The 24,441-nt window shown below is 44.0% G+C and overlaps 2 protein-coding genes across 5 annotated transcripts in view; both read left to right on the top strand.

Annotated features, from left to right (window-relative positions):
* The window catches only part of LOC124152086, a 29,834-nt gene extending 14,686 nt beyond the window's left edge, over nucleotides 1–15,148 (top strand). Inside the window, exons 2-13 of one of the 4 annotated variants that reach the window (XM_048380658.1) lie at nucleotides 517–732; nucleotides 869–1,002; nucleotides 1,732–1,845; nucleotides 2,648–2,752; nucleotides 3,769–3,873; nucleotides 4,053–4,406; nucleotides 9,124–9,159; nucleotides 9,780–9,815; nucleotides 10,436–10,471; nucleotides 10,895–11,143; nucleotides 11,940–12,176; nucleotides 12,963–15,148. In XM_048380658.1, the coding sequence (XP_048236615.1) occupies nucleotides 517–732; nucleotides 869–1,002; nucleotides 1,732–1,845; nucleotides 2,648–2,752; nucleotides 3,769–3,873; nucleotides 4,053–4,406; nucleotides 9,124–9,159; nucleotides 9,780–9,815; nucleotides 10,436–10,471; nucleotides 10,895–11,143; nucleotides 11,940–12,176; nucleotides 12,963–13,321 (1,981 nt within the window). In that variant the 3' untranslated portion in view covers nucleotides 13,322–15,148. The remainder of the gene's footprint in view (nucleotides 1–516; nucleotides 733–868; nucleotides 1,003–1,731; nucleotides 1,846–2,647; nucleotides 2,753–3,768; nucleotides 3,874–4,052; nucleotides 4,407–9,123; nucleotides 9,160–9,779; nucleotides 9,816–10,435; nucleotides 10,472–10,894; nucleotides 11,144–11,939; nucleotides 12,177–12,962) is intronic. The other 3 variants (XM_048380659.1, XM_046524836.2, XM_046524837.2) reach the window with 3 other exon arrangements.
* Nucleotides 15,149–18,637: 3,489 nt separating this feature from the next.
* The window catches only part of LOC124152084, a 30,512-nt gene continuing 24,708 nt past the window's right edge, over nucleotides 18,638–24,441 (top strand). The window contains exon 1 of the mRNA XM_046524833.2: nucleotides 18,638–19,044. The gene's annotated coding sequence lies outside the window, so the exon portion shown is untranslated. The remainder of the gene's footprint in view (nucleotides 19,045–24,441) is intronic.

Raw genomic sequence — 24,441 nt, 5'->3', positions numbered from 1 at the left:
TCGGCATTAAGGGGCTAAAACAAGGACTGGTCGGCTCGGAGTGAGTATACTGTGTCTGAGTGGGGTATTCATGTTAAACTGCGGCATGGTATCTCAGTGGGCTAGCACTATAAATCGGCATCAGTCCGGACTAGTACAAGCAGCCACACACACACACGAACATGCACGTTGCTATATAAGTGCAATAATCTTGGATGCGACGTTAAACCCCATTTCACCTCACACACCTCAATGCCCACACCTGAATCCCTAATACTACTATATGTAAAGCATTGAGAAAGGGGCGCGATTTGAAGTTAACTATTGAAAAATATAAAAAAATGCATGATATGAAGGAAATTTATACATACATTACTTCTGCTTAAATGTTGAATTTGCTTACCAAATACGATTTTATTTGCCACACTGCTGAGTCCCGCATACCCTCTAAATGGACCCCAGAATCCCGCATAGCAAAAGGGGGTTAGCAAATAATTAAAGTCTCTTTACAATATCATCGAAATACTTTCATTGTAGTTACGGTGGTCGCCGCCGCGTCGTTAACCATATTTGCCGATACACGGAGACCAAGGTAGACAACTGTACCCGGACCGTCTATTACCCCTGCCCGGATGAAGACAGTCAGGAAGACAGTCAGGAAGACAGCACCGACGCGCCGGAAGATGAGCACGAGGATGGCGCGTTGTCAAGGCGACGGCGCTCGTCCGACTACTATGCCAACTTCTGGAGATTGTAAGTCAGTATGCGGTTTCAGCTGGATTTTAAAAATTATTTTTCTTTGGTGAAATCAGAGACCATAAAATAGATTCCACATTCCGAGTGTTGGTTGGTCATGTGTTTTAAAGTGTTTCCGTATCCGATGTTGCAGCCGATACCGACGTAGGTACTCTAACGTGAAGTGGTGTGAGAAGGAGGAGACGTACACCTGCATCATGTTCCGCTGCTACATCGCCTGCTGCCCCGGATGGAAGGTGGACGAAGACTTGGGGACCTGTTCCATCCGTGAGTTGAAAACTGGTTTTACTTTCGTTGATAAAGGTTCCTGGAAAAAAACGCTTTATTTCTTTCAAACAAACCACAAAGCTTTAAGTCATACTGTGAGATGAATTTGATTGTACACAATCCTGAACGATGTCGATGTTGATGTCAATACTGATGTTCAAGTAAATGTCAATGCTGATGTTGACGTCAATGTCAATGCTGATGTTCAAGTTTATGTCAGTGATGATGTTCAAGTTAATGTCAATACTGATGTTCATTTTAATGCCAATACTGATGTTCAAGTTTATGTCAGTGATGATGTTGAAGTTAATGTCAATACTGATGTTCAAGTCGATGTCAATACTGATGTTCATTTTAATGCCAATACTGATGTTCAAGTCAATGTCAGTGATGATGTTCAAGTCAATATCAATACTGATGTTCAAGTCAATGTCAATACTGATGTTCAAGTCAATGTCAATACTGATGTTCAAGTCAATGTCAATACTGATGTTCAAGTCAAAGTCAATACTGATGTTCAAGTAAATGTCAATACTGATGTTCAAGTCAATGTCAATACTGATGTTCAAGCTGTCAGTGCTGATGTTGAAGTTAATGCCAATGCTGATGTTGACGTCAATGTCAATGCTGATGTTCACGTTTATGGTGATGGTGATGCTGAAGTTGATGTTCATATTAATGTTGATACCAATTCTGATGCTGAAGTTAATGGGCGCGTTTCTGTTGCAGGTGAGGACCCTAAACCCGCCATCGAGTGTATGAACGGAGGAACGGCCGTGCAGGGCGACTCGGGCCCAAAATGTGAATGTCCCTCCATGTACACCGGCACAAGATGCGAGGAAGGTGAGCCTCTCCCTCGCCACTCAGAGACAATATCAAAAAAACAATTACTCTCGACGAGGTCAATATCCGAAGACAAGGACCGAGGACCCGACCACTGAGATGATGTGTCGGGTCCAAGATGATGGGTCGGGTCCAAGGGTCCTTGTTTTCGCCTATGGACCTCGTCAAGAGTAGTCATTCGTTTTGTTATACTGAAATTCACTTTATAGTTATTGAAGTCTTAAACCGTTCTCTGTTTAATTACAGTAACTTAGTGAGTGAGTGAGTTGGGTTTAACGCCGCTTTTAACATTATTCAAGTTATATCGCGGCGTATAAGCTTAATGTGGGAAGAAAGCCCGAAGTGATGCAGGTCTCAGACGTTTACCACTTCGGTGAAACACACGAGCACGGGTATGGTGCTGACAAACCTAGAAACATAATCGGGTCGAACCGGAATTCGAACCCGCAATCATAGATTTCCAAAGGACGCAACTCTGCACAGCGAATCGCGCCGCCTTAGACGACTGGGCCACCCGAGCCCCATTACAATACCTTAGCTGCGAACCGTGAAATGTTGCAGACGAGTCAATATTCAACACGTAACAGGTCAATACTGATCATGTGACGAGTCACTATTCGAGGTCAATGTCAGTCATATCATTTCGGGAAATACATTGAAATGTTTCGTCACGTGGTACGGATTAACGAATGGAATTGCAAGATTCTTAATTAGGGGTATTACAAACACGAATGGTGCAAACACACAAAATCATTGGAGTCCTTGTTGCCTCTCCGGTGACATCTCATTGTTTCTTCCTCAGTTCGGTGTGAGCTCGAGTGTATGAACGACGGCATGTGCAGTGTCTTCGAGGGACGTCCACGCTGTGTGTGTTCAGATGACTTCAATGGAACCCGCTGCGAGAACCGTGAGTAGCTAGCTCCTCATAACATTTGAAAAATTCCATAAAATACCATTCAGAGTTGCCTCTGGCCTGCCCCAAGGCTGTACTGAATGATAATTCCATGAGTGTATAGTAAGTCTTTCCTTAAAATAGGCAAGTCCAGATAACCAGTCTAAGGACGAAAATCTTTTATAGGGACAACTTGTTCATATCTATTTAATCTGTGGCATGATTTTAACTGATAATCATTTCCTTATAGACTTGGAAAGTCTGAGTTGTCTCCCGTGTTATTTTTCCCGGACACCTGTAAGGCAGGCCATTCGTGATCACTCGTGTAATTCCGGACATGCCGCGTGACTTCTTGCAGGTTACGGAAAGGGGCGAGTGGTCACGAATGCATGTTTCAGCAGTAACCTTTTTTGTACCCCTCTGTGGAAGTCAGGCCCTGATCGTTGTTTAACACCACACTCAACAATATTCTGGCTGTATGACGGCATAATCGAGTCTGGACCAGACAATCCAGTGATTCACTTTATGATCATCGATCTACCTTATTGGGATACGATGACACACATCAACCAAGTCAGCGAGCCTGACAACCCGATCCCGTTAATCGCCTCTTACCACAAGTATGGGTTGCTGAAGACCAATTCTAACACGGATCTTCACGGGGGTGAATAGTCAGTGACACAAAAGATCCATGTTATCACCAATGCGGATACCGGGGTGGAATACAGGGAACCCAGTACTTTATTCTTGTCGTAAGAGCTGGCTAATGCAAATCCGTTTTACAATTTGTCATCTAGCTGACAATGTAGGATAATGTCCCGATGGCGTTACTGGCTGGTCATACCATCAACCACTAGTTTGCCAACGTTGAGATTGTATGCAATTCCCCATACATTGTAGGAAATAATTCGTTTTTGAAAAAAGAGAAACCCTAGCCCATATGGGATTAAACACAAGACGCCGGGATACGGAGGGGACACTGCCGACTGCGGTGGAAAACAACATTCATTCACTCACTTTTATGTCTCCAGCTGTCTGTGAAAACGGTTGTGGAAGTTACGGGTATTGCGCTGCTGAGGAGGGGGAAGCCAGATGTCACTGTATCCATGGTTACATGGGGAGGAATTGTGAGCGACGTGAGTACTAAATGTCAATCTTCTTTCAGAAACACATTTTACGATCGTGATTGAATCAAATATAAATATATACCCTTTCCAGTGGAAATTGGTATCGTATTCACCTTCAGGTTCACTAATGAAGTGGAGGAACACATATCGCATGTTTTCACTGTAAACAACAGACGTTTGATCCACAGGTGTCCCCGAGCCAGAGAAGGAAGGCGATTGTCCGCCCTTGACTCCAACTTCCGTCGGTACATGCGCAGAGACATGTGAAGTGGACTCGGAATGTCCCGGGAAGCAGAAGTGCTGCAGTAACGGATGCGGCCACATGTGTGCCCACCCGGCCAACTACACCTGCCCCTATCTTGGACACAACTACAAGATCGGCGACATTTTCAACCCTACGCCATGCGACGTGTGCACGTGCGTGACCCCTGACCCCAGCAAGGAATATGGCGGTGCCAAATGTCAGCGTCCGATTTGTCCCCCCGTCGAGAACTGCAAAGAAATCAAACAGGATGAAACCAGATGTTGCGAGTACTGCGCAGGTACGGACGTATTCAATCGTTCACATATTTAAAGCGAAAAAAATAAATCGATAAATTTAAATTACCGGAATGCACTCATAATCAATATTAATAACTGTGAACTCATATTTCATTGAGTGGATAATTGATATGGAATGTGGGTCAAAATAGATCCGCAATGCGCCATGTTTGCCGTAAGAGGAGGCTATAATAGAGGACGAGGTCGTCAAGTTCTTACACTAGGTTGAGTGTCATTGGCGCTGCTCATGCTTTCAATCACTGGTTTTCAGGCCGTGGTTTTAAATACTACTCAAAAGAAGTTAGAGAAACCCTATTATTTCATATTAACTTATAATATGAAATAACTGGGTGTTCTTTAATGTATTTTAAGTAGTAGAGACCGCCCCCGTGGTCTAGTGGTAGAGTGTTCGTCCAGAGACCGGAAGGTTGGGGGATTGATCCCTGGTCGCGTCATGCCAAAAGGGGTTAAAAGATGGTACTTGTTGTTTACTACCTGCGCCTGCATTAAGGGGCTGATACAAGGACTGGTCCCCTCCAGAGCTAAAATATTGCTGACCATCAAGTTTAACAACATTCATCTACCCAATACTGTGTAATGTGTATGCAGTGAAACTCCTGAATTTCTTCCCTGTGATAAGTCCGTGTTAGAAATGATCCCCAACAACCTATGCTGATCGTCCGATGCGACTTCATGTATCGAGTTGTCAGGATCGGTGCTCAAAGTATCAATCACTGGATTGTCTGATCCAGACTAAATGATTTACAGGCCGTCGTCATATAGCTGAAATAATGCTGCGTGCAGTGTAATAAACAAGCAAACAAATATGCAAAAAAATCAACCTCCAATATCTCCCTCCAATATCTCTCCACTGAAGCGCCCAATGTCACAACGTCGCTAATGACGACGGTACCCACGAGTTCCCCTACTATCGAGGACCACACCTTCTCCACTGGTAACAACAGTGTTGTTTGTTGATGTAGTGGGGATCACCATGTCGCTTCATGTATATTTGACGTCGATGTGCATGTATATCTGATGTGGGTGTGCATGTATATTTGATGTCTGTGTGCATGTATATTTGACGTCGGTGTGCATGTATATTTGACGTCTGTGTGCATGTGTATTTGACGCCGGTGTGCATGTATATTTGACGTCTGTGAGCATGTGTATTTGACGTCGGTGTGCATGAATATTTGACGCCGGTGTGCATGTATATTTGACGTCTGTGAGCATGTGTATTTGACGCCGGTGTGCATGTGTATTTGACGTCGGTGTGCATGTATATTTGATATCGGTGTGCATGTATATTTGACGTCTGTGGGCATGTATATTTGACGTCGGTGTGCATGTACTTTTGACGTCGGTGTGCATGTATATTTGACGTCGGTGCGCATGTATATCTGATGTGGGTGTGCATGTATATTTGACGTCGGTGTGCATGTATATTTGACGTCGGTGTGCATGTATATTTGACGTCGGTGTGCATGTATATTTGATGTCTGTGTGCATGTATATTTGACGTTGGTGTGCATGAATATTTGACGTCTGTGTGCATGTGTATTTGACGCCGGTGTGCATGTATATTTGATGTCTGTGTGCATGTATATTTGACGTTGGTGTGCATGTATATTTGACGTCTGTGGGCATGTGTATTTGACGTCGGTATGCATGTATATTTGACGCCGGTGTGCATGTGTATTTGACGTCGGTGTGCATGTATATTTGATATCGGTGTGCATGTATATTTGACGTCGGTGTGCATGTATATTTGACGTCGGTGGCATGCATATTTGACGTCGGTGTGCATGTATATCTCACGTGGGTGTGCATGTACTTTTGACGTCGGTGTGCATGTATATTTGACGTCGGTGTGCATGTGTATTTGACGTCGGTGTGCATGTATATTTGACGTCGGTGTGCATGTGTATTTGACGTCGGTGTGCATGTACATTTGACGTCTTTGTGCATGTGTATTTGACGTCGGTGTGCATGAATATTTGACGTCTGTGTGCATGTATATTTGACGTCGGTGTGCATGTATATTTGACGTCGGTGTGCATGTATATTTGACGTCGATGTGCATGTGTATTTGACGTCGGTGTGCATGTACATTTGACGTCTTGGTGCATGTGTATTTGACGCCGGTGTGCATGTATATTTGACGCCGGTGTGCATGTATATTTGACGTCGGTGTGCATGTACTTTTGACGTCGGTGTGCATGTATATTTGACGTCGGTGTGCATGTATATTTGACGTCTGTGTGCATGTGTATTTGACGTCGGTGTGCATGTACTTTTGACGTCGGTGTGCATGAATATTTGACGTCGGTGTGCATGTATATTTGACGTCGGTGTGCATGTATATTTGACGTCGGTGTGCATGTATATTTGATATCGGTGTGCATGTATATTTGACGTCTTTTTGCATGTACTTTTGACGTCGGTGTGCATGTATATTTGACGTCGGTGTGCATGTACTTTTGACGTCGGTGTGCATGTATATTTGACGTCGGTGTGCATGTATATTTGACGCCGGTGTGCATGTACATTTGACGTCTTTGTGCATGTGTATTTGACGTCGGTGTGCATGTATATTTGACGTCGGTGTGCATGTATATTTGACGTCGGTGTGCATGTGTATTTGACGTCGGTGTGCATGTACTTTTGACGTCGGTGTGCATGAATATTTGACGTCGGTGTGCATGTATATTTGACGTCGGTGTGCATGTGTATTTGACGTCTGTGTGCATGTATATTTGACGTCGGTGTGCATGTACTTTTGACGTCGGTGTGCATGTATATTTGACGTCGGTGTGCATGTATATTTGACGTCGGTGTGCATGTATATTTGACGTCTGTGTGCATGTGTATTTGACGTCGGTGTGCATGTACTTTTGACGTCGGTGTGCATGAATATTTGACGTCGGTGTGCATGTATATTTGACGTCGGTGTGCATGTATATTTGACGTCGGTGTGCATGTATATTTGATATCGGTGTGCATGTATATTTGACGTCGGTATGCATGTATATTTGACGTCGGTGTGCATGTGTATTTGACGTCGGTGTGCATGTATATTTGATATCGGTGTGCATGTATATTTGACGTCGGTGTGCATGTATATTTGACGTCTGTGTGCATGTGTATTTGACGTCGGTGTGCATGTACTTTTGACGTCGGTGTGCATGAATATTTGACGTCGGTGTGCATGTATATTTGACGTCGGTGTGCATGTATATTTGACGTCGGTGTGCATGTATATTTGATATCGGTGTGCATGTATATTTGACGTCGGTATGCATGTATATTTGACGTCGGTGTGCATGTACTTTTGACGTCGGTGTGCATGTATATTTGATATCGGTGTGCATGTATATTTGACGTCGGTGTGCATGTATATTTGACGTCGGTGTGCATGTACATTTGACGTCTTTGTGCATGTGTATTTGACGTCGGTGTGCATGTATATTTGACGTCGGTGTGCATGAATATTTGACGTCGGGGTGCATGTACATTTGACGTCGGTGTGCATGTGTATTTGACGTCGGTGTGCATGTATATCTGACGTCGGTGTGCATGTATATTTGACGCCGGCGTACACGGGTATGTACAAATGTATGTGTCTGTAACGGCGATGGCCATGTCCACTGTGTCTGTAAAGGCGGCGCACACGTGCACGAGTCTAGTTTTAACGTCTAAGCACGTGCGTGTGTCTGTAACGACTCTTCACGTGTACTCTTGTCAGAAATGGCACCACACATGCATGTGTATGTGAACCCGATCTATACTTGTGTTTGTCACGTCGACCTACACATGATCGTGTATGTGTTCGAGGAAGTATTACAGATCTGATGTCTGCTTTGACAGGTTACACGTGCATATGTATACTGTTCGTATCTAGTCTACCCCATGTGCCGTAAGGAAGCGACCCGTGAAGATCCGGGGTAGAAGAAATCTTCAGCAACCCATGCTTGCCATATATGTATATTGCTTGTCGTAAGAGGCGATTAACGAATCGGGTGGTCAGGCTCACTGACTTGGTTGACGCATGTCATCGTATCACAATTGCGTGGATCGATGCTCATTATGTCAATCACTGGATTGCCTGGTCCAGACTCGATTATTTACGGACCGCCGTCATATAGCTGGAATATTGCTGAGTCCGGCGTTGATCAACAAACAAACAACAACGATTTGGAAACTCAGTTTCCACGCACATGCTTTAAGTGTCACGGTGCTTTCGTGTCAGTGTGCAGCATACTTCAGTGTTTAGTGTCTATGTTCACGTGCATTTTTCGATTTTAAACTTATACATATATATTGTAAGCTGCTATACGTTAGACATTATAACCTACTTAACACCAGACGCGGGAGGGGCGGTCGGGTAGCCTTTTGGTATAAGCGTTCGCTCGTCACGCCGAAAACTCGGGTTCGATTCCCGACATGGGTACAATGTGTGAAGCCCATTTCTGGTGTCCCCCGCTGTGATGTTGCTGGAATATTGCTAAAAGCGACGTAAAACCATACTCACTCACTCACCAGACGCAGGTGTAGAGTGTTTTAGGACTGTCCAACATGGCGTGTTGTATCCAGGCAATAAAACGCTCTCTTTTGATATGACCTAACCACATTCAAAGCTACTAAATATTGTGACCGCAATTTTGTTTTATTCGTGTTTAATTTGAATAAGCATCGCATATTTACCTTGTTTCACAGATCCACTGGTAACAGAAGCGCCTGAAGTGGATAATGGTAAGTTATATCGATGTCATATAGAGCGTCCTCCTGGAGAACGGAAGGTGCGTGGTTCGATCCCTGGCCGCGTCATACCAATTGACGTTTAAAGATGGTACTTCATGTTACTCTGCCTGCCGCTCGGCAATTGGGGATGAAACCCCCTGGTCGGCTCGGAGTCAGTATATTGTCCGAGTGGGGTATCCATGTTAAACTGCGGCATGGTACCCCCGAGCGATAGCACTACAATACTGGCATTAATCCGAAATTTGTATGGAGACTTCATATTGTTTCAGGGGCGGTCGGGTAGCCTAGTGGTTAAAGCGTTCGCTCGTCACGCCGAAGACCCGGGTTCGATACCCGACATGGGTACAATGTGTGAAGCCCATTTCTGGTGTCCCCCGCCGTGATATTGCTGGAATATTGCTAAAAGCGGCGTAAAACCATACTCACTCACTCACCAGACGCAGGTGTAGAGTGTTTTAGGACTGTCCAACATGGCGTGTTGTATCCAGGCAATAAAACGCTCTCTTTTGATATGACCTAACCACATTCAAAGCTACTAAATATTGTGACCGCAATTTTGTTTTATTCGTGTTTAATTTGAATATGCATCGCATATTTACTTTGTTTCACAGATCCACCGGTAACAGAAGCGCCTGAAGTGGATCATGGTAAGTTATATCGATGTCATATAGAACGTCCTCCTGGAGAACGGAAGGTCCGTGGTTCGATCCCCGGCCGCGTCATACCAATTGACGTTTAAAGATGGTACTTCATGTTACTCTGCCTGCCGCTCGGCAATTGGGGATGAAACCCCCTGGTCGGCTCGGAGTCAGTATATTGTCCGAGTGGGGTATCCATGTTAAACTGCGGCATGGTACCCCCGAGCGATAGCACTACAATACTGGCATTAATCCGAAATTTGTATGGAGACTTCATATTGTTTCAGGGGCGGTCGGGTAGCCCAGTGGTTAAAGCGTTCGCTCGTCACGCCGAAGACCCGGGTTCGATTCCCGACATGGGTACAATGTGTGAAGCCCATTTCTGGTGTCCCCCGCCGTGATATTGCTGGAATATTGCTAAAAGCGGCGTAAAACCATACTTACTCACTCACCAGACGCGGGTGTAGAGTGTTTTAGGACTGTCCAACATGGCGTGTTGTATCCAGGCAATAAAACGCTCTCTTTTGATATGACCTAACCACATTCAAAGCTACTAAGTATTGTGACCGCAATTTTGTTTTATTCGTGTTTAATTTGAATAAGCATCGCATATTTACCTTGTTTCACAGATCAACCGGTAACAGAAGCGCCTGAAGTGTATAATGGTAAGTTATATCGATGTCATATAGAGCGTCCTCCTGGAGAACGGAAGGTGCGTGGTTCGATCCCTGGCCGCGTCATACCAATTGACGTTTAAAGATGGTACTTCATGTTACTCTGCCTGCCGCTCGGCAATTGGGGATGAAACCCCCTGGTCGGCTCGGAGTCAGTATATTGTCCGAGTGGGGTATCCATGTTAAACTGCGGCATGGTACCCCAGAGCGATAGCACTACAACACTAGCATTAGTCCGAAATTTGTATGGATACTTCATATTGTTTCAGCTTCAGCTGAAAAAAAAACAGAAATTAAAATGTTGGCCTTTATAAAGAAAACTAAAAAACATTTTGCAGCAATGTATCTTGCGGCAAACAATTTCTATATATTTTCAACAGTCTGAGGCATGATTATCAATTGTCTGTTCAACAGAGCCCCGCTTCCTCAACTGCCCCGTGGTGCTCGTCACAATCGATGTCGCTCACGACAAGAACGAGGCACGGTTGCCGCCCCTGATGTTGCACGCACGTGATCACAAGGGCGCGGTCCTCGCTGTCCTACTGCCCAAAACAGTGTTCACGGCAGGCATTGGCGGGCAGAACTACGATATTGTCATCGCTACCTCATCCCGGGACGCTAGGGGAAATTTCGCTCTTTGCAAGTTCCATGTCAGAATCCGAGGTATGTTGCTTTAAATAGTGTGAGCTTGGTGCACCTGATCTGTCAGTAATGGCGCAGAAATAGTTATAGTGTGAGTGAGTGATAGAGCGAGTTGGTTCAACACCGTGTTCCAGTTATTTTTCGGCGCGTCAAATATGTGGGAGGAAAAATGATGCAGGTCTCAGACCATTAATTTTTTGGGTGAAACCACGAGCTTGGCTATGGTGCTGACAAACCTAGAAACATAATCGTGGTGAATCGGGATTCGAACCTACAATCACAGGTTCATTGCGTGCAGAAGGGACGCAACTCTGCACAGCGAATTGCGGCGCATTAGACCACAGAGCCAAACTGCATCTCTACTTAGCATCATTTCGAATTCACGAACTACGGATGTAACGAACGACTTTCAACGATCCCTGGTAGGTGTGAACTTTACGGAAATCAACAAATGAACAATAAAAACTACCTTTAGTTTTGGAGATATACTTTTGTATAATACTTTGCAATGTAAAATTGTTTTCGATGGTGGAATATCCTTTGCGAAAACCACCCTGAAAACAAATCAACAAAATGTTTCAATTGGGTGAGTGAGTGACTAGGTTGAAAACCGTCGCCGAAACACTGTAAACTTAATGTCCAAGACACAACAATAATACCCTGATGTATACTTTGTTTTGCACGGGAGTTTACTTCCGATTTCCTTTATTAAACAGCGTGGCTGAAATAAAAACTAAATTGGACGTTCTTAGAGAGCGTTTGCAGAAATATTGATGTGATGGTCACGACCTTGACTACAACGATGTTGTCTCCCCAGACGTCCACGCGCCCAACTTCACCTTCTGCCCGACGGACGTCTACCTGCCCAAGGAGGGACAGGCCACGTGGGAAATGCCCCAGGCAGAGGATAACGTGGGGCTCGTCCGTCCCCCCATCTCCCGCCATAAGTCCGGAGACTACTTCAAGAAGGGAGATCACCCTGTTGTCTATATCTCCGAAGACTACGAAGGGAACATCGCCCGCTGCCACTTCTTTGTCAAGGTCCCAGAAAGCGGTAAGATGCTCAATTTTCGGTCGGAGTAGGCTTTTGATCATGTTGTGACGTACCTAACACAATTGGAATGTGCTACTTCAGAATTGACTTCAATATTTTTTTGCGCTTACAGAGGTATAAACATAAAAAAGACGCGCGCACTGTGTAAATCCGCGCCAAAAATTATAACTGATTGCACATTAAAATAAAAACTTGCAGAGAACAATACGAAATCAGTGGCGTCGTTCAGTGCAATAATGCAACACAAGCCCCGCCCATTCTTTTATCAGCCAATCAGGAAACTATAATCCATTAGTGGGCGTAGCCTAACAAATTTTTTCAGTTAATGGAAACATGAACGCAAAGAATATTAGGGAGGGGCGGTCGGGTAGCCTGGTGGTTAAAGCGTTCGCTCGTCACGCCGAAGACCCGGGTTCGATTCCCGACATGGGTACAATGTGTGAAGCCCATTTCTGGTGTCCCCCTCCGTGATATTGCTGGAATATTGCTAAAAGCGGCGTAAAACTCACTCACTCCAAGCGCTAGGCAGGGTAACAATATCCGCTATTACAATCCTTAACGTCTTTTGATATGATACGGCCAGGGGATGGAGCCACCCACCTTCCGCTCTCCGGGCAGACGCTCTATCCACTAGACCAGGGAGGCGGTCTAGTTAAATTTTTGTCCCTACTAAATACATACATTGTTTTAACCTGTTAATACTGCTATGACGTACAATGATATGACGTATTATGATATGATTAACTTCACTCACTCGCTCACTCACCTCTTTCTTTTCTTTTTCAGCCGCGCTCATTAACAAAAACCATGACAGTTATACCAAGGACAAAGCCCTCATGTTTATCGGAAGTGGCATCGCATTCCTCCTCCTCGTCGTTGTCATCATCATCATTGCCGTGCTGTGTCGTCGCCACCGTCGCCGGGAGCCTCAAGCCACACCACCTCCCCCAGCTTACGAGAACGCCATCTACTCACTAACGGGAGTGCCCATGCCCCCAGCCTACAAGGAGAAGCCCCCAGTGTACGAGAACGAGGTCATCCCGGAGAAGAAGGAGGAAGCTATGGGAGAGGAAGACAAATCCCCCTTGGATGCCGACGACGTGGACGTCAAACTCGGCATCGACAACCCGACTTACCGGATTTAGGGGACACAACTCGGGCAAGACTGAGATGGCTTGTCTCCCTTTGTACACCGACACTGATAAATGGAGACGAAACCCAGCTCAGATAATACACCCTGACGCTATCCTTCTTTTCGCTCATTTTCAGTTTGATATTAAAATGCTCAGAGTATAGCGAGCTGGGCCCCGTTCCACAAAGCCATCTTGTCTCTAAGGTGATCATAACTCTCATACTTTCACACTGGCTTAAGATAAGTAAGACGCTAAGATCACTTTGTGGAACGGTGCCCTGGACCGCTGGATCTTGTAAATACCACTTGCCATGCTACTTTAAGGACTGGTCATGTATTATTAGGGGGGGGGGGGGGGGGGGGGTGAGGTGATTGGACTGCATCATCTATTGGTGACACACCCAACTTATTTAACCTTTTTTTATTTGTCCCACTTTCACTATGTTATGTTTTTTATGACCACCCCTTAATTTCAACCCCCGTAAAATTTATGATCAGTCCGTTACTATGCTACTACTATGCTGTGTTTTTGTATATCATCGCTCACTAATATAATTATCCATGTACAATTGCTACTTACATAATTGAGGCTTTCTGAAATGTATCCGATTCGTCATTTATGAGAATTCCAGGAAACATACATGTGCGTCACCAGGTGTGTCAAGGCTCCCCTATGAATCGTTGTATCGCAATTTGTATTAAACCTTGCGATTCGAAACACCATGCATTTATTGATGTTTGTTTCTTTAATTCTGAATTTCAAGAAATACTGTTTTCGAAGTTTTACGATAACTCCGCCTGATGGTAAGGATGGTCACGCAACAAAGAAAAAACTAAATATATCTGCAAAATATTTTTAGAACGAGCCTAAATTAACCAGTCGTAGGGGTTAAATACAAAACTGGTTAATAGCAACAACCTGCTTTTGGCAAGGACGCTTGGAACATGGAGACTTTTGCGCATAATCGGCTCAAATTACGTATGATACGTACGAAAGGTTGGCGTATCGTGACTCAAATATGTACTACTGTATATTGCTATTTTTGATTATTGTATTTTTATAGTCATTATTCTTGTAACAAGCTTACAGCAAAATCACGTTTACTTTCATAAATGATTTTGAAATAGGAGAAAATAATATGAGGCAGCGAAGAGTGCTGTCCCTTAGTGCAAGAGTGCTGTCCCTTAGTGCAAGAGTGCTGTCCCTTAGTGCAATAGTGCTGTCAGAATCTATAGCTTGCACGGTGACGATGCAACCATACAACCATACAAATGTCTTTCAAGAGTTTGGATTGTTGTGACTATACGAAGTATATCACGGCCTAGAATGTTATATCCTAGATTATTTTCGTCTAATTGACAACAACGTCAACTAAATCGACAGACTATTTTTATAATAGGTATATAATGTACTAACAGATATGCTTTGCCGTGCATTTGTTCTTAGGTCTATAACAAATGAGATGAACTGATTGAATTTAAATACAAACTAACTGCACGAGCTATCTGTGATCTTCACGTACTCAACTCACGTAGTTCAGAAAAGGTTTCCTTGATCATATTTCTACTTTTACAGATTACACGGACTATTATTAATAAAAGAGCAAATGTCGTTATATGTCCTCAAACGCAACCTATGATATGTTATGTGCGTCTTGAGCGTGGAGGCCGTTCGCTCTTGGTAACTGTTTTCTACAAGTGTACATCATTATCCTCTGACGAAGCGGTGTTTGTAAGATAGATTTTGTTAAATTTTCATTAAAACATTCCATTGTTTGTTGGTGATAATGTTTGTTGGAATAAATAAACCGAAATAAAACCAGGAAATCTCTGAAACCAATCGTTTCTTACTGTCGTCTGTTTAAAAGGCTCCCTCTCTCTCTCTCTCTCTCTCTCTCACACACACACACACACACATCTTTAACCACAGCCACCATATGCATAGGATGCACTATATAAAGGACGCATTATTGGTCCTAGGCCGTTATTGATTAATTATGTTGTTGGTTAAGTAAATTATGTGGTGAAGATCCGGGTTCGATTCAACACATTGATCCATACAACGAGAGAATATACGACCCGTGAAGATCCGGGTTAAAATAGGTCTTCAGCAACCCATGCTTGCCGTAAAAGGCTTTTTCGTAAGATTGGGTGGTCAGACTCGCTGACCTAGTTGATGCATGTCGTCGTATCCTAATTGCGTGGATCGATGCTCTTGATATCAATCACTGGATTGTCTGGTCCAGACTGGCTTATTTGCTAACCGCAGTCATACAGCTGGAATAATGCGGGGAAACCACAGCTGGATTCTCCATCACGACCACCAGTTTAATCCTGTTAACTATTTTGCTGCAGTACTGTCAAACCTTCTCGCTACTGTATAGGCCTAGCTCCATATTTCATTCCAGTGTCACGCCGTGATATAACTGGAATACTGTTAAAAGCGGCGTTAAACCCAACTCAACCAACCACTCCAGTGTCAGTGTGTCGGCACATCTCCATGCTATATGTCGCCCACAAACACTATGGGAACCAAACACCGATATATTTTGCCCTTTCGGGCAAAGACAGGATGGTGGAAACATCGATAGCAATGCATGACCTTTTAATTAACCTAATGACATGTACGGAAATCTGAAAAACGTCAACTGTCATACAAGATCGTCGAACAACGGCAGGCGTCTGAAGGAAGGGAGGTAACTCCACTTTGCTAGTTGAATGCTTGCCGGACGAGGTATTTTATGGACGTTTTTACTATACTTTTACTTTCATCAACAAATATGTTCCTCACACGTGTATCAATGTACTTGGTGTTTCATTGTAGTTTATGTAGCTGGCAGTGGACAGCCTACGTTGTGTTCAAACAATGATATTGTGTGGTACAATTGTCGTAACACTGCAGAGTAGGTAAACCGTCGATAAATATTGGCATCTGTCTACCACAGTGATGTGATGATGTTTGTTGTTTAGCGCCGCACTCAGCAATATTCCAGCTATATGACGCCGGTCTGTAAATAATCGAGTCTGGACCAGACAATCCAGTGATTGACATCATGAGCATCGATTTACGCAGTTGGGATACGATGACATGCATCAAGCAAATCTGCGAGCCTGACCACCCGATCAAGTTAGTCGCCTCTTACGACAAGCATGGGTTGCAGAAGACCAGTTCTAACCAGGAATCTTCACGGGACGTTTATCACAGTGAGTGAGTTGGGTTTAACGCCGCTTTTAACAGTATTCCAGTTATATCACGGCGTGTCAGTTTAATGTGGGAGGAGAGCCCGAAGTGATGCAGGTATCAGACGTTTACCACTTTAGTGAAACCCACAAGCACGGGTATGGTGCTGACAAACCTAGAAACATAATCTGAGCGAACCGGAATTCGAACCCACATTCATGGGTTTCTGGCGTGTCCAAGGGACGTAACTCTGTACAGCGAATTCGGCGCCATAGACGACTGGGCCACACGTACCCCCTCTGTCTATCTCAATGGTATTTTGTATGGGGGATGGACATGTGTCAATATGTATATATCAGTATCGTATTATCACTATAATAGAATGAGGACAAGGATACTTTATACCGCCTGCTTGGCAATATGTGTCCACCTCATCTCATCCTGGTACGTGGTCCTGTGTCCTTGAATGTGATATTTGTCTGCGATTAGACACATATCTGGACGCCTATATCTGCAAAATTGCTGATGCGGCGTCAAACAATGATCACTCACTCAATCGTGGTCCTGTGCACAGCGCAAAGGTCACAAATCAAGCAACACCAAGCCACGGAGACTATACAAGTCGACATAGACTCCCTGATCAAGTTATGCAACGTTGGTTTGCGGAGAGTAGGTGGATGGGTGACCGTGTTCGACAAGTTGAATCCTGAGAGTATCTGGAGCTTTGAGTTGAGTTGACCTACCGGTTGAGTCTCCACAGGCAAGTGACTGTTCGAATATGCTCCTGTATCCCCCAGCAGTGAACAGGGTACCCGGGAGGATGAGATGGAAATGTGACTGTGAACCCGCCTAACGTCCATACGGTAGCGTGGGTTGTATACTCCGCCGAAGACCCGGGTTCGATTCCCGACATGGGTACAATGTGTGAAGCCCATTTCTGGTGTCCCTCGCCGTGATATTGCTGGAATATTGCTAAAAACGGCGAAAAATCAAACCCACTCACTCCATTGATCGGGATCATAAAACAGTGCCGTGAGCACGCGTCAGTGGGTGGATTCTGCGCATTATAACATCCATTATCATCACGAACTTTGCAGGACTTCTCTCTGTTCGGAAAACACACTGTGCGGCTGACGCACGGAGACAAATCGGAGCCACTTCAAACTGTCAACACTAGCTTTAGGAACCAATCAGGTCGAATCATTTCCTGAACCCCAAACCCCCCACCCCCACCTATCCTCGATCTGTAGAAGGGAGTATCTGCTATTGCTTACCGTGATATTCCAGCAATATCGCTAATGGGATTCACACATTGTACCCATGTCGAGAATCGAACCCGGGTCTTCGGCGTGACAAGCGATAGCTTTAACCAGCATGCTACCCGACCACCCCCGATCAGCGATTGACCACGTCATCCACGTCACCAGACCAGCACGATCCTGACCATCCAACAATTAAGTTGCCTCGCACCACAAGTCATAAAAAAACCGTTTCGGATTAGGTTCAATTAAAATAATTCTATTATGGACCCCCTTTTATTTCAGATCTGAAAAGGGGACAAACATGCTTATAGGGGTGAGAAGGGGGATGAAATAGAAATGGTGTGCGTGATATAATGGTCGGGAAGAGATATATATTTTAAAGGGTCCGTCTGCCCATTGTCTAGTCCTGCGCCATGACTGTGACACACACACACGCACGCACGCACACACACACACACACACACACACACACACACACACACACACACATAAATGACCGTCCCCTCCCCACGTACCTTTTTATCAATATTTCAGCACTATTACTCTGAGGAACTGTATCTGCGAAGAAAGACGACCTCCTGTATCGTGTTTACATACACACCCGTTGTCTCACACATTGTAATTAAAAGAACTATGATATTATCATATATCGTTAATAAGGCAACTGTGTCATCATTTTATGCGACATATCACGGACAAGGACACTGACACACACCTTGCATCAACCTGTTTCTTCAGCCGTCTCGGGCGACTCGCGGCGACGACAGCACAGTTGCCACCAGTGTTATGGCCGACATAAAATGATGGAGAGAGACAACCTGAGTGGATGCAGAGGAATCCATGAGATACACTCAGATAGATAGGGGAGAGCTACCACCATGGCCGACTTAACCATTGCCGGGCGCGTGCCTGGCTCGCGCTACTGCGCGCGTCTGACGTCACGAAACCAAACACCGATGCCAGGATCGCCCAATAAGTACTGTAGGCTGGTTCGGGTGCTCAGCCATCTAACGGTAACGACTTCGCATTGTCCGTTCGTCCGTCCGTGTTATCCGAGATTCTCACGTCCTGTGTTTACTCATAACTGTAAACATCGAGGAAAGAGACACTTGTAGCTTAAGCTGGAGTTCTGTGGATGTTTCGCCAACACAGAAAGGAGCTAGTTTGAGCGAGTTCCGACAGCGGACGAGACCGACAGGTGACCCCCGGGATCCTACTCCTGGCAGAGTCTGAGTGTCTACAGAGGATCTTACACACCCTCCCTTGATACTAGGACCTCAAACAGACAGAGAGGTATGTACACCCATGGTCAGATGGGAATAGTTGAGATAGTATATTACTGTTATCAGTCCAGGTAGACAGTGTGTGTATCGGTGTTTTGTGAAACAGGCCCTCGTAGATCGCTCACCACTGTCAGGAATCTCATGCAGATATACGGCAGCGTCTATGAAGGCTGCTCTAAGCACGCATACAGGTGGAAGAAATAAAACCAGGGATTTCTGTATAGAATGGTATACAATACACACACATCGCGACCAACATGGTCGTTCTAATCCTGTAATGTAGAATTGTTCTGAGAAATGTTCTCGATTGTATGTTACTAGACTAACATCTCGTCAGTCACATGAACATATTTTACGGATTAAACAGTTGTTAAATTACATTTATGAAAAATAGTAAAAAGGAGCCCAGAGATAGACTCTCTTCATTTTCAATTATCTAGACTTGCTAAATATTATAGAATTGCATGGGCTGTATTGGATATATTTATTTCAGGGTCTGTATGACAGACTACGAGTCTCTTCATTTTCAGTTATCTAGACTTGCTAAATATAGACTTGCATGGGCTGTATTGGATATATTTGTTTCAGGGTCTGTATGACAGACAAGTATGCCATCTCTACAACATGAGATGTATCTTGACGTGACTCATTAGAGGTTTGACCAGGCCACCAATATGTTCATGTTTCAAGTACGCCCATGGCATTAACCCGATCACTATAGAACGTTAATACCTCGGTTAGGCTGTTCTGAGCATGCCATATAGTAGCTACATTACACGCAATAACAGATTCGTCTCGCGATAACATTGTCACTGAATTTAACAGTCTGCGGTCATACGAACCGTGGCCGCTGAAAGAATTAGGCTTATAATCAGAGCAGAGCATGTGTTGATATCTCGTCATCTGCTTGCGTCACGTAACGAATGGTGCAATCTTTGTGCAGTATGTACCGTGCGTTTCTATCTGTAGGGGCGGTCGGGTAGCTTAGTGGTTAAAGCGTCCGCTCGTCACGCCGAAGATCCGGGTTCGATTCCCGACATGGGTACAATGTGTAAAGCCCATTTCTGGTGTCCCCCGCCGTGATATTGCTGGAATATTGCTAAAAGCGGCGTAAAACCATACTCATTCACTCACTTCTAATCTGTAAACGGTATTTAACGAGATATTGTTTATATGCCTGCCTCGTGGTTTATTGGATAGAGCACGTGCCTGGAGAATGGAAGGTCGGGAGTTCTATTCCCTGGCCACGTCATACAAAAAGTATTTAAAAGATGGTGCTTGATGTTAGCTTGCCTGGCGTTTGGCATTTATGGGATGAAAGAAGGACTGCTCGGCTCGGAGTCAGTATACTGTGTCTGAGTGGGATATCCATGTTCAAACTGCAGCATGGTATCTCAATGGGTTTCCACTATACAACTAGTCCGGATTAGTGCACACACACACACACACACACACACACACACACACACACACACACACACAAACACACAAACACACACACACACACACACACACACACACACACACACACATGAATGTGACGTTAAACCCCATTTCACCTCACAACCTGTTTTGTATACAGTCAGTATCACCAGCATGTCTGGTGAGAGTATGTGAATGTACATATTATAACCACTTGTATCTGTCTATAAGTGGTATGTTGTTTGTTTGTTTGTTTGTTTGTTGTTTAACGTTCCAGCTGTATCACATCGGCCTGTAAATAATCAAATCTAGACCACTAAATCCAGTGATCGATATCATGAGCAACGGGGGTACGATGACACGCAAACAACCAACTCACCGAGCCTGACCACCCAGTCCGTATAGTCTCCTGTTACGACCAGCACAGGTTGCTGGGGGTCAAATCTAACCTGGTGTTCTCTGTGGGGCAGTATGTAACGAGTGCTACTATCTTTATGTTATATTTCACGAGCTACACTTTATGTATTTATTCACAAACTGTATACCTCCCATGGAGCTGAGAATGGCGTGTGAGTGCACGCTGATACAAAGACCGGGGTCAACTCAGTATAGCGCCATGAGTATTCACCGGGTGAATGGAAACTGGCGCACTATCAATGGACTTTATATTATTATGATATAGTTTGTCATTAGATTCTCATTTTGCGTAAAGTGTGTGATGAATTTCTCAAATTGTGTAAAGTGTGTCGTTAATTTTTCAAAGTGCGTAAAGTGTGACTAGTTCCTCAATTTGCGTAATGTGTCATCAGTTTCTCAAAGTGCGTAAAGTGTCATTAGTTTCTCAAAGTGCGTAAAGTGTCCTTAGTTTCTCAAATCGCGTAAAGTGCCATTAGTTTCTCAAATTGCGTTTAGTGTCATTAATTTCTCAAAGGGTGTCATTAGTTTCTCAAATCGCGTGAAGTGTCATTAGTTTCTCAAATCGAGTAAAGTGTCGTTGGTTTCTCAAAGTGCGTAAAGTGTGTCGTTAGATTCTCAAAGTGCGTAAAGTGTCATTAGTTTCTCAAAGTGCGTAAAGTGTCCTTAGTTTCTCAAATCGCGTAAAGTGCCATTAGTTTCTCAAATTGCGTTAAGTGTCATTAATTTCTCAAAGGGTGTCATTAGTTTCTCAAATCGCGTAAAGTGTCATTAGTTTCTCAAATCGAGTAAAGTGTCGTTAGTTTCTCAAAGTGCGTAAAGTGTGTCGTTACATTCTCAAAGTGCGTAAAGTGTCATTAGTTTCTCAAAGTGCGTAAAGTGTCCTTAGTTTCTCAAATCGCGTAAAGTGCCATTAGTTTCTCAAATTGCGTTAAGTGTCATTAATTTCTCAAAGGGTGTCATTAGTTTCTCAAATCGCGTAAAGTGTCATTAGTTTCTCAAATCGAGTAAAGTGTCGTTAGTTTCTCAAAGTGCGTAAAGTGTGTCGTTACATTCTCAAAGTGCGTAAAGTGTCATTAGTTTCTCAAAGTGCGTAAAGTGTCATTAGTTTCTCAAAGTGCGTAAAGTGTGTCCTTAGTTTCTCGTGTATCTCTCTTACTCATCACGATAAGACTGAAATGTGCCGATCTGACGTTAAATTTTCACTCACTCACTCACTCTTTGAGTAGTGAACTGTCAGTCAGTAAACATCGCGTAATCAGGCCTCTGTTTACATCATGTAATTGTGTCTCTCTTGGATTAATGAGGTCTCTGTCTCCACGCATCATGTTATGTAGGTCGCTCTTTCCAAAAAGTAACAATGCCTTTCTGTGTGTAATGCCTATCTCTCTGCACGCACTGTGTGAAAGTGTCGCGAATAGGGCAGCTGTGTGGCGTTGTGGGGAGGGAGATAGCATCCCTCTTCAGCTGCCTCATCCTGTTGCTGCAATAAATGATGCAATTAATCTCCCCCAAAACCTCCTGTTATCTGCCATGTAGATCCCGCCTTCACGTAACGCGGACATATTTCCCCAGAACGATCTCTTAACTTTTTCCTTCTTCTACCATGTGACTGACGTGTTGTTCATATATCGTTAAATGTATGTGGGATAAATATGTCTAATTTGTTTTTAACAACGCCACCTGTGAAATTATTACCATTATTTTGGCACTTTTGAAACGTGATTCCCCTCTGCATGTTGCTCTAATGGGAGGGGAGATATGAGTGCTATCGCGCGCAACACAGCCGCATAGCCGGGGCAGATCGCATATTACAGGTAAACCAAGATGTCACTATCAAATACACGTGTGATACTTGTGATATTTGAGAAACGTCTCGAGATTGCTTGCAGGAACAATTTTTATCTTAGGTTCTAAAGATACTTCGGTTTGTTACGAAAACGTTATGTATAGGTTAGACCACGAGGACCCAGTGTCTGATCGTTGAAAGGGTTCGCTAAACCACGAGGCGCACAGCAATCAACCATTTCAACGATTAGACACTTGGGTCCGAGTGGTCTAACGTACTTAAACCATGTCCAACATTTATGGAACCTAAAATGCTTAAAAAAACATTGTTTTGTTAAAGGTATTTTGAAAGATATTCAGGAACTCTATGCTCAACTGTGAGAACACTGTGTGAGTCGGTCCTGCGTGAAGAACGTGAAATGTGTCCCCAGCCTTTTGCACGTGCACCTCGCACTTTGCCGATGTGGGTTATGAAATGCATGTCCCGGGGCAAGTATACCATTCATTTTGGACCAACTCGAGCACATTTATCAATCAACCAAATATTACTTGCCCATGTTGATGGGCCTATTATGAGCAAACATAGCCCTGATCAAGATAATAGTCATTTCTTTTCTATCTGTTCGTTTCGTCAGAGACCATATACTATCTATTATGTGGTCTCTGGTTTCGTAGAACGAAAAGCTACAAAATCACAAGTACTGTACAAATACTAGAGTAACATACTGTATAAAAATTGCATAAAACACATTTCGCAATTCATACAGGGATAAGCAATTGGTACTGATGTAAGTAAATATTTAGTTGTTAATTCCATACAATATCTCCCATGTCGCCGTAGCAGAAGACTACATTCGTTAGCCTTCAGTGCGGATTTCGCGGGTTCGAATCCCGCTGGCGATAAAAGTTTTTCATGAAATTGTTCTATCATCAAGACAATTAAAAGATGGAGGAAAAAAGAAGTTCCGTCATTGCCAAGTTGTGTTTAACTTATAATTCAGTTAGTCAGGCCACGGTCAAAGACAAAGCAGCCATGGTTTAAATAACGATAGCTAGCTGTGTGTGTGAAAGCATTATGGCACTTAAAGCATGTGCGTGGAGACTGTGCTTCCACATGGTTGTTTGTGTGTTTGATGTTTAACGCCGCACTCAGCAACATTCCAGCTGTATGGCGGCGGTCTGTAAATAATCGAGCCTGGACCAGACAACCCAGTGAGTCAGCGAGCCTGACCACCCGATCCCCGTTAGTCGCCTCTTAAGACAACCAAAGTCGCCTTTTACGGCAAGCATGGGTTCCTGAAGACCTATTCTACCCCGGATCTTCACGGGTCGCATCAATGTGTAGCGAAGGCCTCACAATGTATCCCGATTCAGATATGTTCATTGCTCATTATACCTTGATTGTGTTGACGAGACGACATATCCAGGTATTGTTCCATATTGTTGCATCACATGTCAACACTTCAAGCATCTTCCCGCAGCAAGGAAGTTAACTGACTTTAAAAGTCCAGTTTTCACCCTTGGAGAACTTGGCTGCAAATTCGGAGTTTTAGACTAACGGGTCTATGCATAGTCCAATCAAAATCGCGTAATGAAATGTACATCCTATTGGTAAACTGCCGTGAAGATTTCGCTCGACTGCAGAAGCTTGACATTGTGTACCTTCAACTGGACGCCGACGGATATTATCCAAATCTGTTCATGTTTTTAATCAATAGGGTGCTCAAGTAATTTGATACACTTCGCGAGGTAAGACCCGATTTTTAACACTATAGATCTTGCT

This window comes from Haliotis rufescens, unplaced genomic scaffold (assembly GCF_023055435.1).
Source record: "Haliotis rufescens isolate VD_foot unplaced genomic scaffold, xgHalRufe1.0.p SCAF_32, whole genome shotgun sequence".
Lineage (NCBI taxonomy): Eukaryota > Metazoa > Mollusca > Gastropoda > Lepetellida > Haliotidae > Haliotis > Haliotis rufescens.
The sequence above is the reverse complement of the archived record's forward strand: the minus strand, read 5'-3'. Positions and strand labels throughout refer to the sequence as shown.